The following is a 13,455-nucleotide window of genomic DNA, read 5'->3' on the forward strand; positions in this document are numbered from 1 at the left end:
ACACACACATCAATAAACATTTACCTAGTTCCTAATATGTGTCAAGACTCTAGGTAGGATAGTAATGAACCAAAAGCACTTGTCCCACAAGAATATACAAGCTAATTATAGATGATCTGGGAATAATGCTTTATGACATTATTGCTCATCTCTATGAGTACAAATATTTAAGAGCTGTAACTACATAGAAACATTTCCTTAGATGGCTTCAAATTAAATATGTCAATTTACTGGAAGTGGGATCTTTAGAAGTAAGAAGAATTCCTCCATCTTTGTATTCCTTGCAGGACTAGCATTTATTGTGTGTCATACAATAAATTCTCAACTATTTACTGAATGAATGTGACGAATGAATGAACAAATGAATGGTCTTTTGCCTTTTCTGCAGATGGGTGTGAATTGTGAGGGCAAGCTGATTCCCAAAGAAATAGTTTTTATTTTCTTTATTAAAAAATGAGAGAATAAATCAGGGCATGTCTGCCTAACTCCCTTCATCTCTACCAAGCCACTTACACAGAACTCAGTCTTGTACGGCATAATGTCACCACATGGTGCCAGGAGAATTTTCAGGCTCACTTCCACACTGAAGAAGGACAGCCTATCTTGAAAGTGCTGACCTCAAGGCATGAATGGATAAAGAAGCTGTGGTGTGCACACATATATATATAATGAAATATTATTCAACCATAAAAAATGAGGAAATCCTACTGTTTGTGACAACATGGATGGACCTTGAAGACATTATGATAATTGAAATAAGTCAGACAGAAAAAGACAAAACTGTATAATCTCAATGATAGGTGGAATCCAAAAAAACCAAACAAACTCATAGAAAAAGAGATCACACTTGTGGTTACTAGAGGCAAAGCGTGGGGGAGCGGGAATTAGATGAAGGGGGTCAAAAGGTACAAACTTCCAGTTATAAGATAATTAAGTACTAGGGCTGTAACATACAACGTGATGATTAAAGCTAACACTGCTGTATGATATACAGGAAAGTTGCTAAGATAGTAAATCCTAAGAGTTCTCATTGCAAGGTGAAAATCTTTTTTCTTCTTTCTTTTTTTCTTTCTTTTCTTTTTATCGTACCCATGTGAGAAGATGGGTGTTAGCTGAACCTATCGTGCTAATCATTACACAATACATGTAGATCAAACCATCATGCTATGCACCTTGAACAGTGATGTATGTCAATCATTCTTCCATAAAACTGAAAAGAATGCTGACCATAATGCTAGTCTGTGCTGAGAATGAAAAGAAGTCCAGCTACCTTCTCTACCAACTGAACTTAGCAACTTTTGTTAGTCCCTGAAGCAACCACCTTGGAGCTCAAATTGTCATCTTCTTCTTTTCTCTTTAAGGTGGAGAGACCTCTCGAGGGCAGAATACCGAGCTCCCCTGAGTCCCACAGTTTCTCTGGACTCTTGTTCACATGTCTTCTCTTTCAAACAAATCACTCGTCACTAATCAGATAAAGAAAACAGTTTGGGCCAATGTGAGCACAGTGCCAAACAGAAAATCTCCAGTGAACGTCGTCCCCAAATTCTTCCTCTAAGTGCCATTTCCAAAAGTAATACAGTGAATAATAAGGACATTTTAAAATCCATTACATCACTCAATCTGTCAGAATCATTAACGTGATGTCAACTAATTAAGAATGACATTTAAATAATGAGTTAATGTTTTACTTCCCAGCCTCAATGATTTCCTTACTTTGGTCTAGCAAGGACAATGATAAAGATTTTTTCCAGTGTCAGCAGTAAAATTGGAACAGTGCAATACACACTCATACCAGGCTCTTTTTAAAAATCCTCTTTCTTCATTTACTGTGTGAGAATCTTCCCTCTGTTGGCTAAAGCCCTAACATGGAGCTCTGATACAGGCCACACTAAGCCATACAGGGAGTCCATCTGAGCTGAATTCAAAAAGAAATGCAAGACTTCCCATCACAGAGCAAGGATGTGTTTTCCCCAAATCTTACACAGAGGACCTGCTGTCAAGCAGGCAGTCTCTCTAGAAGAAATCTCAGCAACCCCTTGATAAAAATAGATATTTACCCTATAACTATAACCAGATGGGTATATACAGCACTCTCTGCCTGAGACAGAGTGACAGGATATCAACAATTTTTAACTAATCAGTCTACGTGCCACATAAAGAGAAAACCCTAGAGTGTACACTTTATTTTGATTTCCAAAGAGACTGACTTTTAATCAGCCTCAAATCAGTGATTTCAGTCTCCCTGAAGTCCAACTAGCTGGTAGCATCCTGTCGGCTTCTCTTTACATAATGATCATTTAAGGAATTTTGGATGCACAAAATCTTACTCGTCTTTATTAAATTTCCCCCAAGGTTTTGCATTATTGAATTGTACTTTTCTACCTTTACTAAAATTCCTCCTTACAGTCTTCCCTTTAGCTTCTGATTCATCAGGGAAAGATAGTGATGTTTTCACCAAAAAGAGTTAAAAATCCTTTGAGGTTCAGGTAGTGCCAGGGAATCCTATGGAGTTCAATTGTGGATGAAGTTAAAAGTCCTGAGGATTGGGCTTCCCTGGTGGCACAGTGGTTGAGAGTCTGCCTGCCGATGCAGGGGACACGGGTTCGTGCCCCGGTCCGGGAAGATCCCACATGCTGTGGAGCGGCTGGGCCCGTGAGCCATGGCCACTGAGCCTGCGCCTCCGGAGCTTGTGCTCCGCAACGGGAGAGGCCACAACAGTGAGAGGCCCGCGTACAGCAAAAAAAAAAAAAAAAAAGTCCTGAGGATTTTCTGTCGGGCATTAAACCCATGTGGTCCCTGAGCACATTTTCCTCTCCTCAAATTACAAGAGAAAAGTGGTGACCAGGTGCAGCCAGCACAAGCTGACCATGAATAAATTATTCTAATTTCCTTATTTGTGAGTTCAGAGTTCACTAGGCAGTAAGCAGATCAGGGAAAGGCAGAGTTTATCAAATATCTGAATTTTACCCAAAGTATTTTGTCAACATCATACTTAATATTAACTATATAGAGACCTAATGTTCAAACTGAACAGGAGAGGATCTGCAGACATCTGTCCCAGTTCTGATCTGGAGTCCACATGAAGCTGGAAGCCTGAAAGACCTCTAATCCACTCTGTACCTTTGTTCCCCTGTTAAGTGTTTCAGAAGACATTTCTTCTGTTGCTACATCTAAGGTCCCCTTGGGAGGGGCTTCACCTCTCTAGAGAAAATCTATGGACGTAAGCGTTTTGGTTAATAGGTGCTGATGGCTGGAAAGACAGGCATCAATTTTAAATATAATGGGATTATGCTGGGAGCAACTGGGGAAATTTGAAGATGGTATAGATACTAGATAAGATGAAAATGTACTGAAATGGAAAAATAGAGATACCTGAATAGAAAAGTAAGTTCAACAGTTTGTACAGTATGATATCATTTATCGTATATATGATGACGTATATATTGTGTGAAAGAATATACACTAAGGTATTAAGAGTGCTAATGCATAGTCTCTGTAGGAATATGATTTTTTTCTATTTTTGCTTGTCTATATTTTCTAATTGTATAAAATGAACTGATATTGTTTTCTATAATAATAAGAGATTATTAAAAATAAAATGCGGTGGTACTTGAGTGTCCTTGATTGATTGGAAAGTAGAACTTAGTGATGGTGTTAAGGCTACAGAGGGTCCAAAAGGAAGACAAAAATCAACTGTATTACTATCCGTCCACCCCATGTCACTTGTCACAAAAGACAAGCATGAATAATCTCCCCTGTGACTGTTTTTTTAAGGAGGTTACGGGATGGGTGTTATTGTAACAAGAGATTGCACAATACGTTATCACACTGAGACACGTTTTACCCTTGAAATCCTTTTGAAAGTCTTCCTCTTGAATCAGGCTTGGGACAGTGTGTAGCCTATGCTCTGGTATACAGTAAACTTTATGATGTCAATACTCTCCTAGTTGCCACAGGCCAGTGCAGCCTCTAATTTAGTTTTGGAATCTCAGCCAAACATGAGAAAAGCCCTGGTGCAAAGTCCCCTGTGAGCCATCCATGTGAATAAGAATAAATGTGGGCTGAATGATTCTTACTTAGATTCATTTCTGGTTGAATACCTGAAGGTTAGGGATTAAGGGCTGGGCTAAATCAAAGTACGAAAAAAAGAACAGTAATAGCTAAAACTCACATATACTTAATATATGCCAGCCTCCTTTCCAAGGGCTTAACAGATATTTATTTGTTTAATCACAGTAACCTAACAGAGTAGGCTGTGTATCACTTTTATCAATTGTCGTTAGAGCTGATGTAGGGTTGAGGTATAGATTGTGGAAACTTGTATCATCCTGCCCAGGGTCAAACATAGCACTGTAGCTATGTCCTGTGTGAGCTTGAGAAAATTACTTATTCTCTCTGTGTCTCAGTGCCCTGATCTGTAAAAAGCAGGAGGATACTTGATTCATTCAACATTTAATGAATACCTACTATATGGATAAAACCACAAATATCACTTACTCCCTGCTCTCAAGGACCTGACATTCCCTGAGGAAGAGAGACATGTATTCAACTAAGTCATTCTTGTTTAAGAGCTATAAAGTGCTACTGCTTCACTTGCATGTATAAAGGATGTAAGCTGTTGGTTTGAAATTAATATTCTTTATCATATTGAGAAAAATATTTCTATTCCTAGTTTACTAAGTTTTAAAATATGGGACTAGATGTTTAAGTTTTGCAAGTACCAATTCAGAATATACTGCAATATTTACTTTTCCCTCTTTGACCTTTTCCTAGGCTGAATTATGATAACATGTTTTCCTATACTAAAATATCCTTGAATTATTTAATCGATCCCAATTTTTGAGTCAATATCCCAAGCATAACATTGTATCCTTTTAATATTGTGTTGGATTCCAGTTGCAAATAGTATGTTTAGGATTTTTTTCATCTACTTTTATTTGTAGAACTAGTCTTTTAAATTTTTTATTAATAAATTGATTTTTTTGAAACCCAAGAGCTTGTTCTTTTGTCCAGTATATTTAAATGAGCAATGATTAATTGGTTCTACAAAAACTAATTAAGAGAAAGAGAAAAGCACCACAAATGTAAGTTGTAAATGAGAAGCAGGCCATAATAACAGAAGCAGAAATTGGAACACAAATAATGACACTGTAAGTTTAAAAATTAAATCACACTAGTATAATTGAAAAATTATTAGATATATCTACTCTATTCACTCAATTTAGAAAATTTACTAAATCAATAAAAGAAAATTTTGTTATACCTGATTTTTTAAAGCACTATTCTAACCTTCTCTTTATAATAGGGTACATTAAGTATGCCCATTTCCAAATTAACCACTTACAGGGCTTATATAAGAAATGTTTCCCAATTTTGGCTCTGAAAAGAAAATTGTAGTTTTGGTTTGAAATGTTGGCAAATGAATGACAGAATTTATGTGCCCCTTTAGGTAGGACCAGATATGTTGATTTGACTCCTAAGTTATCTTCTGAAAGATTTTCCATTTCTCAAAAGGTCCAAATTCTACACAAATATGCAAATTTATGACTATAGAGTTACATTCTTAGGAATTACCAAGTTTTTTCTCAGCCTCATGTTTTATGAAGTGTTAGAGTTAATAGTAACTGTTTTCAAAAGATGTTTCTTCTACAGAAAAAGACATTCCAAGTGGAATTTTAAAAACTGAAATATAACATTCTTCTGAAATTTAACTCTCATATATATTTCATGGAAGCAAAAACATAAATTTGGGCGGAATGTTCCTAAGTTCAAAACAAGGGCAAGGGGCTTCCCGGGTGGCGCAGTGGTTGAGAGTCCGCCTGCCAATGCAGGGGATACGGGTTCGTGCCCCGGTCCGGGAGGATCCCACATGCCGCGGAGCGGCTGGGCCCGTGAGCCATGGCCGCTGGGCCTGCGCGTCCGGAGCCTGTGCTCCGCAACGGGAGAGGCCACAACAGTGAGAGGCCCATGTACCGCCAAAAAAAAAAACAACAACAACAACAAGGGCAAGATTTACTAAGTTATTCCTAATGCCGTCTCAAGCCAATTTTATCCTTAGTTTTTCTGAAAATCATCATTTCCTCAATGCCAGTTTCCTTGCATTTCTATGAAACCTGCACTTAGCAAGGGAGATACTCATTGACTTCTAGTTGCCTACGCTTGCCAAAATGTTCCTATAAAGAATTGAAGCTAGTTGGAGTTTGTGTGGGGTAGGAGTAGACAGCACCTCTTCCAAAGTGATTAAGTTAGAAAATCATGTAAGAAGTGGAAAGAAATGAAATGATGTTCTCTCAGAAGGAATAACTGCTGCTGTCCCCAGAGTGCTAACAGCATAGGTCAGCTTTCTCTAGAAGTTTTCAAAAGGGCTCATCAACTATGAAGTCAGTAACAGTATTTAATGCTGCCAACTGCACCCGTTGACACTAAGCATCACTGACACAACACCATCGTTGTACAGAAACAGGCAAATATATTAACTTAATGACAGGCCAACGACCCCCTAAGGAATGTGATTATATTGTGCCTGCTCTTGTATAAATGTTAGATGGTACATGCTGTGTTATTATTACTGTTTTTCCCCCTCAAAGACCTTTTGAAGTGTTCAAAGCAAAAGATGAGAGAAGACGTGTGCTACCCCAAATCACAAAGGCTAACATAAACTAACATAAACCAGCCTGGTGCCCACAAAAGTCTCTACTTTCACTTTTCTCAAATTGAAAGCAGTGTCCACTGGTTTCAAAAGGCCCTATCAAAACAAAACACTCAAGTCCGAAACACACCAACAGGCAGATATTGGTGAGATCAATTCAGTCTTACACGTTGGTTTCAGAAAGCAAAAAACAGGCCTACAGCACAGGCTAATACTATTCTCATTTCCATAGTTTTCTCTACCAAAATTGCCTACGCTTTTCTGGAAACAATGGACTTTCAGAACATAATGCTTGTGATAATGTGTTAACAGAGAAAAATGCAAAATTGTATACCTCTCCTCCAGGAACATAATATGGTAGCAAGAAATGTACACAGGTAGACAAGGATTGAAAGGTACATTGACAAGGCAAAGGCTGATTTCTCAGAATGGTGGTGTTGTGGATGATTGTTTCTTTTATTTGAAATTTTATTAAAATATTTCATGATTTTTAAAAAATTAAGAGTCAAAGAGAGAGGTCACAAACTGTCAACAAGATCTAGCCCACAACTACTTTTAACAAAGTCATTAACAGTTAACATTTAGGAGACTGTTGCACAAATACTTGAATTTTTAGCTTCTCATGAAAAACTGAAAGATGTGGAAGAACTGGGTCCATGTTCCCACCTGAGCTCAACCAGCCTGAGCTGTGAGGAGACATCTGACCTTTATAAAGGGAGTGCCTGCTAACCAGCTGCCACGGGCCCCCTCCCCACTCATGTCTATCACCTGCCTATAGGCACCCTCGTGGGAATCCTGCTGAAGGCACCTGGATTAAGAAAGTTTCCATGACTCCATGCATATTAATGAGCCTTCTCCTTTCTCTCGTTACATCTTTACATTTTGGATGTCCCCTCAGTGGTCAAATTAGAGAATGTCTATATCCGCTTTGAGAAGCTAATTACATAATCTTGGAATATACCTAGTGTAATAAAAATTTGGCAATTGACAAAATCAGAGCAGTCAATCCTGATGATTATAATAATTAGTAATGATAATAAAAACACTTTGGGGACCCAGTTCTCAAATTAATCAACTCTATTAAGCAAATAAACAAGACTTTTGAAAAATTAAATTTAGGGTTAGAACATCTCAGTGTTCTAGTCGTAAAGATTCTCATGGAAACCAAAACCAAAGTGGAATAAGAAGAAGCTGGATATATATTCCATTTGTCTTTGGTCCTTCCCTGCTTTCTTGTAGGCCTAAGCTAATACATATGTCTGTGTTTGTGAAACAAGGTACATGGTGCTAAATTAGCCCATTCACGGAAGGATAATATATAAGTTTATCATTTCTAGGGTTCAAGTTCAATGCTATGCCACCAAAAATAGTAAGCCACCAGAAACGTAAACATAAAATGACTGATACGTTGAAGATGCATGCACATTTAACAGTGTACAACAGAATGATGTGGTTTTCAGGCCTTTTTTTTGGCCGGGGTTGGGGCTTGTATTATTGACACCCCACCATGGCCTTTGTAAAGGGAAAATTCTTACCTTGTCAATGGTCCCAGGTCGCCTGAGTCTTGGCTTCCAGCTTCACTGGGAGTGCTCACTGATTTCGAGGAGGGAGACATAGGGGTTGGGACTAAATAATGAAAATAACAGGTATCCCATGTTAAAAAATGCAGCGACTGCACTGGGGAAGAGCAGCGTCAAACAAATCAAAACAAATGGGCCCAAATTAAAGTGGTTGTATGGCCAGGAGAGATTGAGATGGGATAAGGAAAAAAAAAAAAAAAAAAGGAAAGAAAAGAAAAGAAAAGGAAGAAAGTCAAGTGAATTTTTCATATTTTGGAAATTAAAATTTGAAATGAATTTAGACAGAATTAACTTAGGGATTCTAAGGCCATGTCCACCTTAACAAAGTAACATGGAGAATCAAAACAGTTACCCAGATAATTCAAGTCAAATCTCTCTCTAGCATGAACTATCCAGATACTTCTAATTCTCCACTTTATTTTGTTAGTATAGATGTGACCTATTAAAAAATAAAATGAGGTGTCTATAAAACTTTAAAAGATTATAAAATAAGTGATTCTGAATAATTTTAAATGGTCACAGGGAGTCAGAAAAGGCTGTTGTATGTCTGCACTTGGAGGGATATCTATTGTCCACGGAGTATAAACTGCATTTGCTGTGAGAGACTAAGTGACAGATAGAGAAAGGGTAAATGTTGAACCTGGTAATTTAAAAATCTCTTTCAAAACAAAGCAAAATGCCAGGCTGCTTTATTTTTACACTTAATTAACAGTTCCATCCCGTTGTAATGTTTACTGTGTTTGTGAATTGTGTTCCTTTGCTTCTGGCAGCTCTAGAAAGCACGGCCATGTGCACATAAGCAAACTGCCGTTCTGCAGACAGGAGAAGCAAGTTCAAAGATCAAGGTCAGTGCAAGCTGAAAGTCTGACAGCAAGGATAATAAAAGAAAAAAACTAAAGGAAATGCAAATGTATTTTTTTCTCTATCCTTCAGGTACAAGCCAAATGTCCTTCAGATAGAAGCTGCCCCAAATAGCCAAGGTGGCTGCAGGCCAGATGAGAACGGGTTCTCAGTATCACACATGCCAAAGAAGCCATATGGGCAGAAAGAAACTTCAATACGTAGTGTAGATTCCCATTTGGTTTCAATCATGTGCAATTTCCTTTTATTTATTCAATAAGGTAAAGGGTTTAACTATTTTGTCCAAATCCTATAACACAATGGCAGATCTGTCAAGTAACTAGGAATTTTCACGTGGTTCTACAATTAATTCACTGATTACCCTCTGCAATAAGTCAGAGGGTCAGTCGGAGACATGGATGAAAATTGAAAATGGAGTCCACCCTTGCCAGGGCCCTTTGGCAGGGATGCAGGGGTAGTTCAGAATTTGGTCATGGTTTAGGGATGTTTAAACTGTTTTGCTCTTAAGGTTTAATTGCTGGCTTTATGCAGGTTAGGGGAGAATAGATATTCTACTATTGGGTTTAACCAGTGTTCACATTGCAGCAGAACTTCAAAGGCTACTTTGAGGCAAAAATATAATTGCAAAGTGTCTAATATATATCACTTGTCAACTAAGTAATAAAAAAATCTGTCAGCTCCTCAAAGAAGGTCCATCACTCAAATATCCCATAGTTTACCTCTTTCATACCACAAAGAAGCTAACAAAATAATCAACGTCTTATTGGGGTTTATTATATCATTGTTAGACATATGATTTTACCTACTACAAACTGAGGTTGAGTATAAAATGCCTTTTCATGGTGTTTTAGTTTTGTGTGTATTAAATTATATTCAGCAATACTTAATAATTTGTATGCTTATGATATATTGCTCTTTTTCTTATTTATAGTGATATAAACACTTGCCATTTTGTTGTACATGGGATATTTTTTATTGTTAAGTAATTATGGAAATACATGAAAATTTATTTTAATATAAAACCCAATGATGGAAATAAAAGAAGACAAACCACTGATAAAAGGAGACCTGTACTGCATTTATTTATATGTATTACTTTTAAAGTTTTTGTTTTACTATATTGGATATCACGTAGTTTTACAGACACCCTAGGATTACTCTAAAATGTATGGAAAGCAAATGGATAAAGAAAAATAAAATAACTTATCACATGAGTGATATATAGTTAAGTGACAGAGTAAACACATTATGTACAAGTTACCTTCAACACAAATAAAACAAATAGTTGAATATCCAAACCCTGGATAAAATGAGGTCATGGATAATTAACTAGGAGTGAATGAGTTGGAGGAAGGGTGCTGCAGTAAAAATGCCGATGAGCAATGAAACCAAGATATACAACAGAGTCAAAGAAATTTAAACTTGTTAATTAGCTGCTAATCTGTCACCCTTCTAAGTTTTCCTTCAAATTTACCATCGAGCATTCTATTTTCATCATGGAATAACTGTGTCTGTGGTGGTTATGAAATTCATAACCAGATTCACAGTATTTAGGTTGGCAGAGAGAGGCAGGGATTCAGCAATGAAAATGAAGAACAATTTTTTTTTCTTAATTTCGAGATTTCTTGTATTTACCATGTGGCAACTCATTTAACAAATAACACACAGTGGAGAAGGTTGACTGCAGAATCAGCCAATAAGCAGCAAACTGCTAACAACTCTACAACCTGTCCTATTTCCTTCCAGCCCCCTCAATTCCAAAAATAAATACATCTGACCCATAAGCCAAAGCGTTTCTTACAAAATAAAAACAAAAATAGACGTAAAAGAATAGTAAATGCTGGACATGGTATATCCCACACAAGTCAAATCTGAGGAAATAGTAACACAAAGCACTTTTAAGTACCTAGAGGGGGCTCCGGCGATATCCCAATGCTTTGCAGCAAAGCCTCTGTCTCTCGGCGTTTGCGATCCAGGTCAGAGTCATCCTGAACTGGTTCCTTCTTCTGCTGCATATCAGCCTACAAAAAGTAGATGCCAGTAAGAAAAGTGAATAACAGAGTTAAAGGTATGCTTTTCCTGGCTGAACCTGGTAAATGCATGGCAGAAAACACCAGGCAAAAGCCCTAAATAGATATAATCATGTGTATAAAGGATGAAAAAACACTGTAACTGCTCCATTTAATAATCACTAACCCAGTACTTTCTCCTTTGGTTGAAGGCTTTTTCCTGTCTCTATCACAGGGTATAAAAGTTTTACTCACTCAGTTTCGGAAGAAACCATCACGGCAAAATATTTCTAACTGGGATGTGATTTTAAAAAAAATTCTGTCTGGTTTTTTAAACCCCCTTGTCCCTTCTGGGAAGACATATGATCAGTTCTTGATGAGTGTGTTTGTAATATTCATGGGTCATGTTTGGAATTATGCAAACAACGAATTATTGGGATCTGACTAAAAAGTAAAGCTAGTTATGAAAATCTGTTACTGTACAATACACTATTATATCAGTAATCTAAGTTTACCATGGTTTAAATAAACCAAGCTAAAATGTTTATTAAAGCATGTGAACAATACTGATGTAAGTATTGTTGCTTAATTCTGATTTTCTTTTTTTTTTCTAAATATTGACATATGTCGTGAAATTTTTAAATTTATTTATTTATTTATTTATGGCTGTGTTGGGTCTTCGTTTCTGTGTGAGGGCTTTCTCTAGTTGTGGCAAGCGGGGGCCACTCTTCATCGCGGTGCACGGGCCTCTCACTATCGCGGCCTCTCTTGTTGTGGAGCACAGGCTCCAGACGCGCAGGCTCAGTAATTGTGGCTCACAGGTCCAGTTGCTCCGCGGCATGTGGGATCTTCCCAGACCAGGGCTCAAACCTGTGTCCCCTGCATTGGCAGGCAGATTCTCAACCATTGCGCCACCAGGGAAGCCCAATTCTGATTTTCATAGGCTTCCATTATACATATTAACTCAAAGGAGAAAATTATCGTGTAGAAAAATACAAAACAAAAAATCATTTAGGAGAGAGACATTCTTTCCCCAAGTTCTATCTTAAAAACACATCTTATCTGAGCCTCTTATAGTCAGATCCAGTTTGTCTTTTTATAGGATAGCAACAAGTCAAAATACAGGTTAAAGAAGGTTAGTGGTGGAATTCTGGGGGGAATTCTCGGGTCTCTTTTCTTTTTCATAACACAATGACTACTTAAGACAAGGCATTTGCCCCACATCTGAAACACGATAACATCCTATTTGATGTGCAGCTACCTCCAAGGCTTTGTGAGTTTACAGGCATGAAGTTGTCTTAGAGCTTGTCAAAAGCCAATTATCCAGTTATCAGACACACCTTTCTCCCCAGGGGCAAGCTGGGCTCCCTAACAGACACATTACCTCTTTCAGGAGTGCAAAGTACATTTCAAAGCAGTAAGCATAATTTCTGTTGTGGCATCTAAAGCAGAAAGAGTTCATGCAACCTTGACTTACTCCCAGATGGTAACCTACACCCCAATTATAAGTAAAATGCATCTTTGCACATAGTGCTAGGCTCAAGGCTTCTGTTATTATTCGCCTCAGGCTTAAAATGCAGTCATATGTTTGAAGTCTACCTGTCATCAGAGGGAAAACTGCCATTATGGGGATCGATAAGGGCTAATGAGGATACTAGAAGATTCAGGCACTCTCATATAACCCAAAATTGTGAAGCGGCAGTTTAATCTTGGAAGATATCAAAGTTCACGTTCTTTCCCAATTTTAACATTTAAACTAGCAAGTTCCAAAGCTTATGCATACAACAGAGGCAAAGACAGAACTAAGATAAGAAAAAGGACCTTGCAGAGTGAGGATCTATATCAGTATTCACATACCATAAAGTTAAAAAAAGGACTGAAGGAAAAGGGGGAAATGAGAGAAAAGGGAATTATCGCTGCCACTGCTAAAATACAAATGAAAAAATGAAGATAAGCAAAATTCATCTCAGGAAGCCAATGCAGAATAGCATGGTTTTACAGTGAAGAGTTAAGCCATAACTGGACTGTCAGCTTCACTGAGAGCAGATAACGTGTTTATTTTGTTCACCACTGTAACCACACATCCAGTTCAAGGCTTGACACAGTTGATGCACAATTATCAATAAAAAAATGTGTTGAATGAATGAATATTCTGCCTTTGGTAATTGCTCTTCTATAGCTATAGAATCTAAGAATTACACACCATTCAGAGCAGTTTCCACCAGCTATAGTCCATTCAGTAAGCCCCTTTACACCACCACTGTGAGGAGGAGTCATCTAAGTTTCCAGTGACCCAGTGCTCAGAACAAAGCCACTTTTCCTCATCCTTTCAACAAAAACTTATGCCGGTGGTGAT

At 37.7% G+C, this 13,455-nt stretch overlaps 1 protein-coding gene across 15 annotated transcripts in view; it reads right to left on the reverse strand.

Annotated features, from left to right (window-relative positions):
• DYNC1I1 (dynein cytoplasmic 1 intermediate chain 1) overlaps positions 1 to 13,455 on the reverse strand; it is a 526,791-nt gene that overhangs the window by 282,247 nt on the left and 231,089 nt on the right. For all 15 annotated transcript variants that reach the window (XM_060020483.1, XM_060020482.1, XM_060020487.1 and 12 more), the window contains 2 exons: positions 10,997 to 11,111; positions 8,185 to 8,275 (listed from right to left, as the gene is read on the reverse strand). In XM_060020483.1, the coding sequence (XP_059876466.1) occupies positions 8,185 to 8,275; positions 10,997 to 11,111 (206 nt within the window). The remainder of the gene's footprint in view (positions 1 to 8,184; positions 8,276 to 10,996; positions 11,112 to 13,455) is intronic.

The sequence above is a fragment of the Delphinus delphis genome, chromosome 9 (assembly GCF_949987515.2).
Source record: "Delphinus delphis chromosome 9, mDelDel1.2, whole genome shotgun sequence".
Lineage (NCBI taxonomy): Eukaryota > Metazoa > Chordata > Mammalia > Artiodactyla > Delphinidae > Delphinus > Delphinus delphis.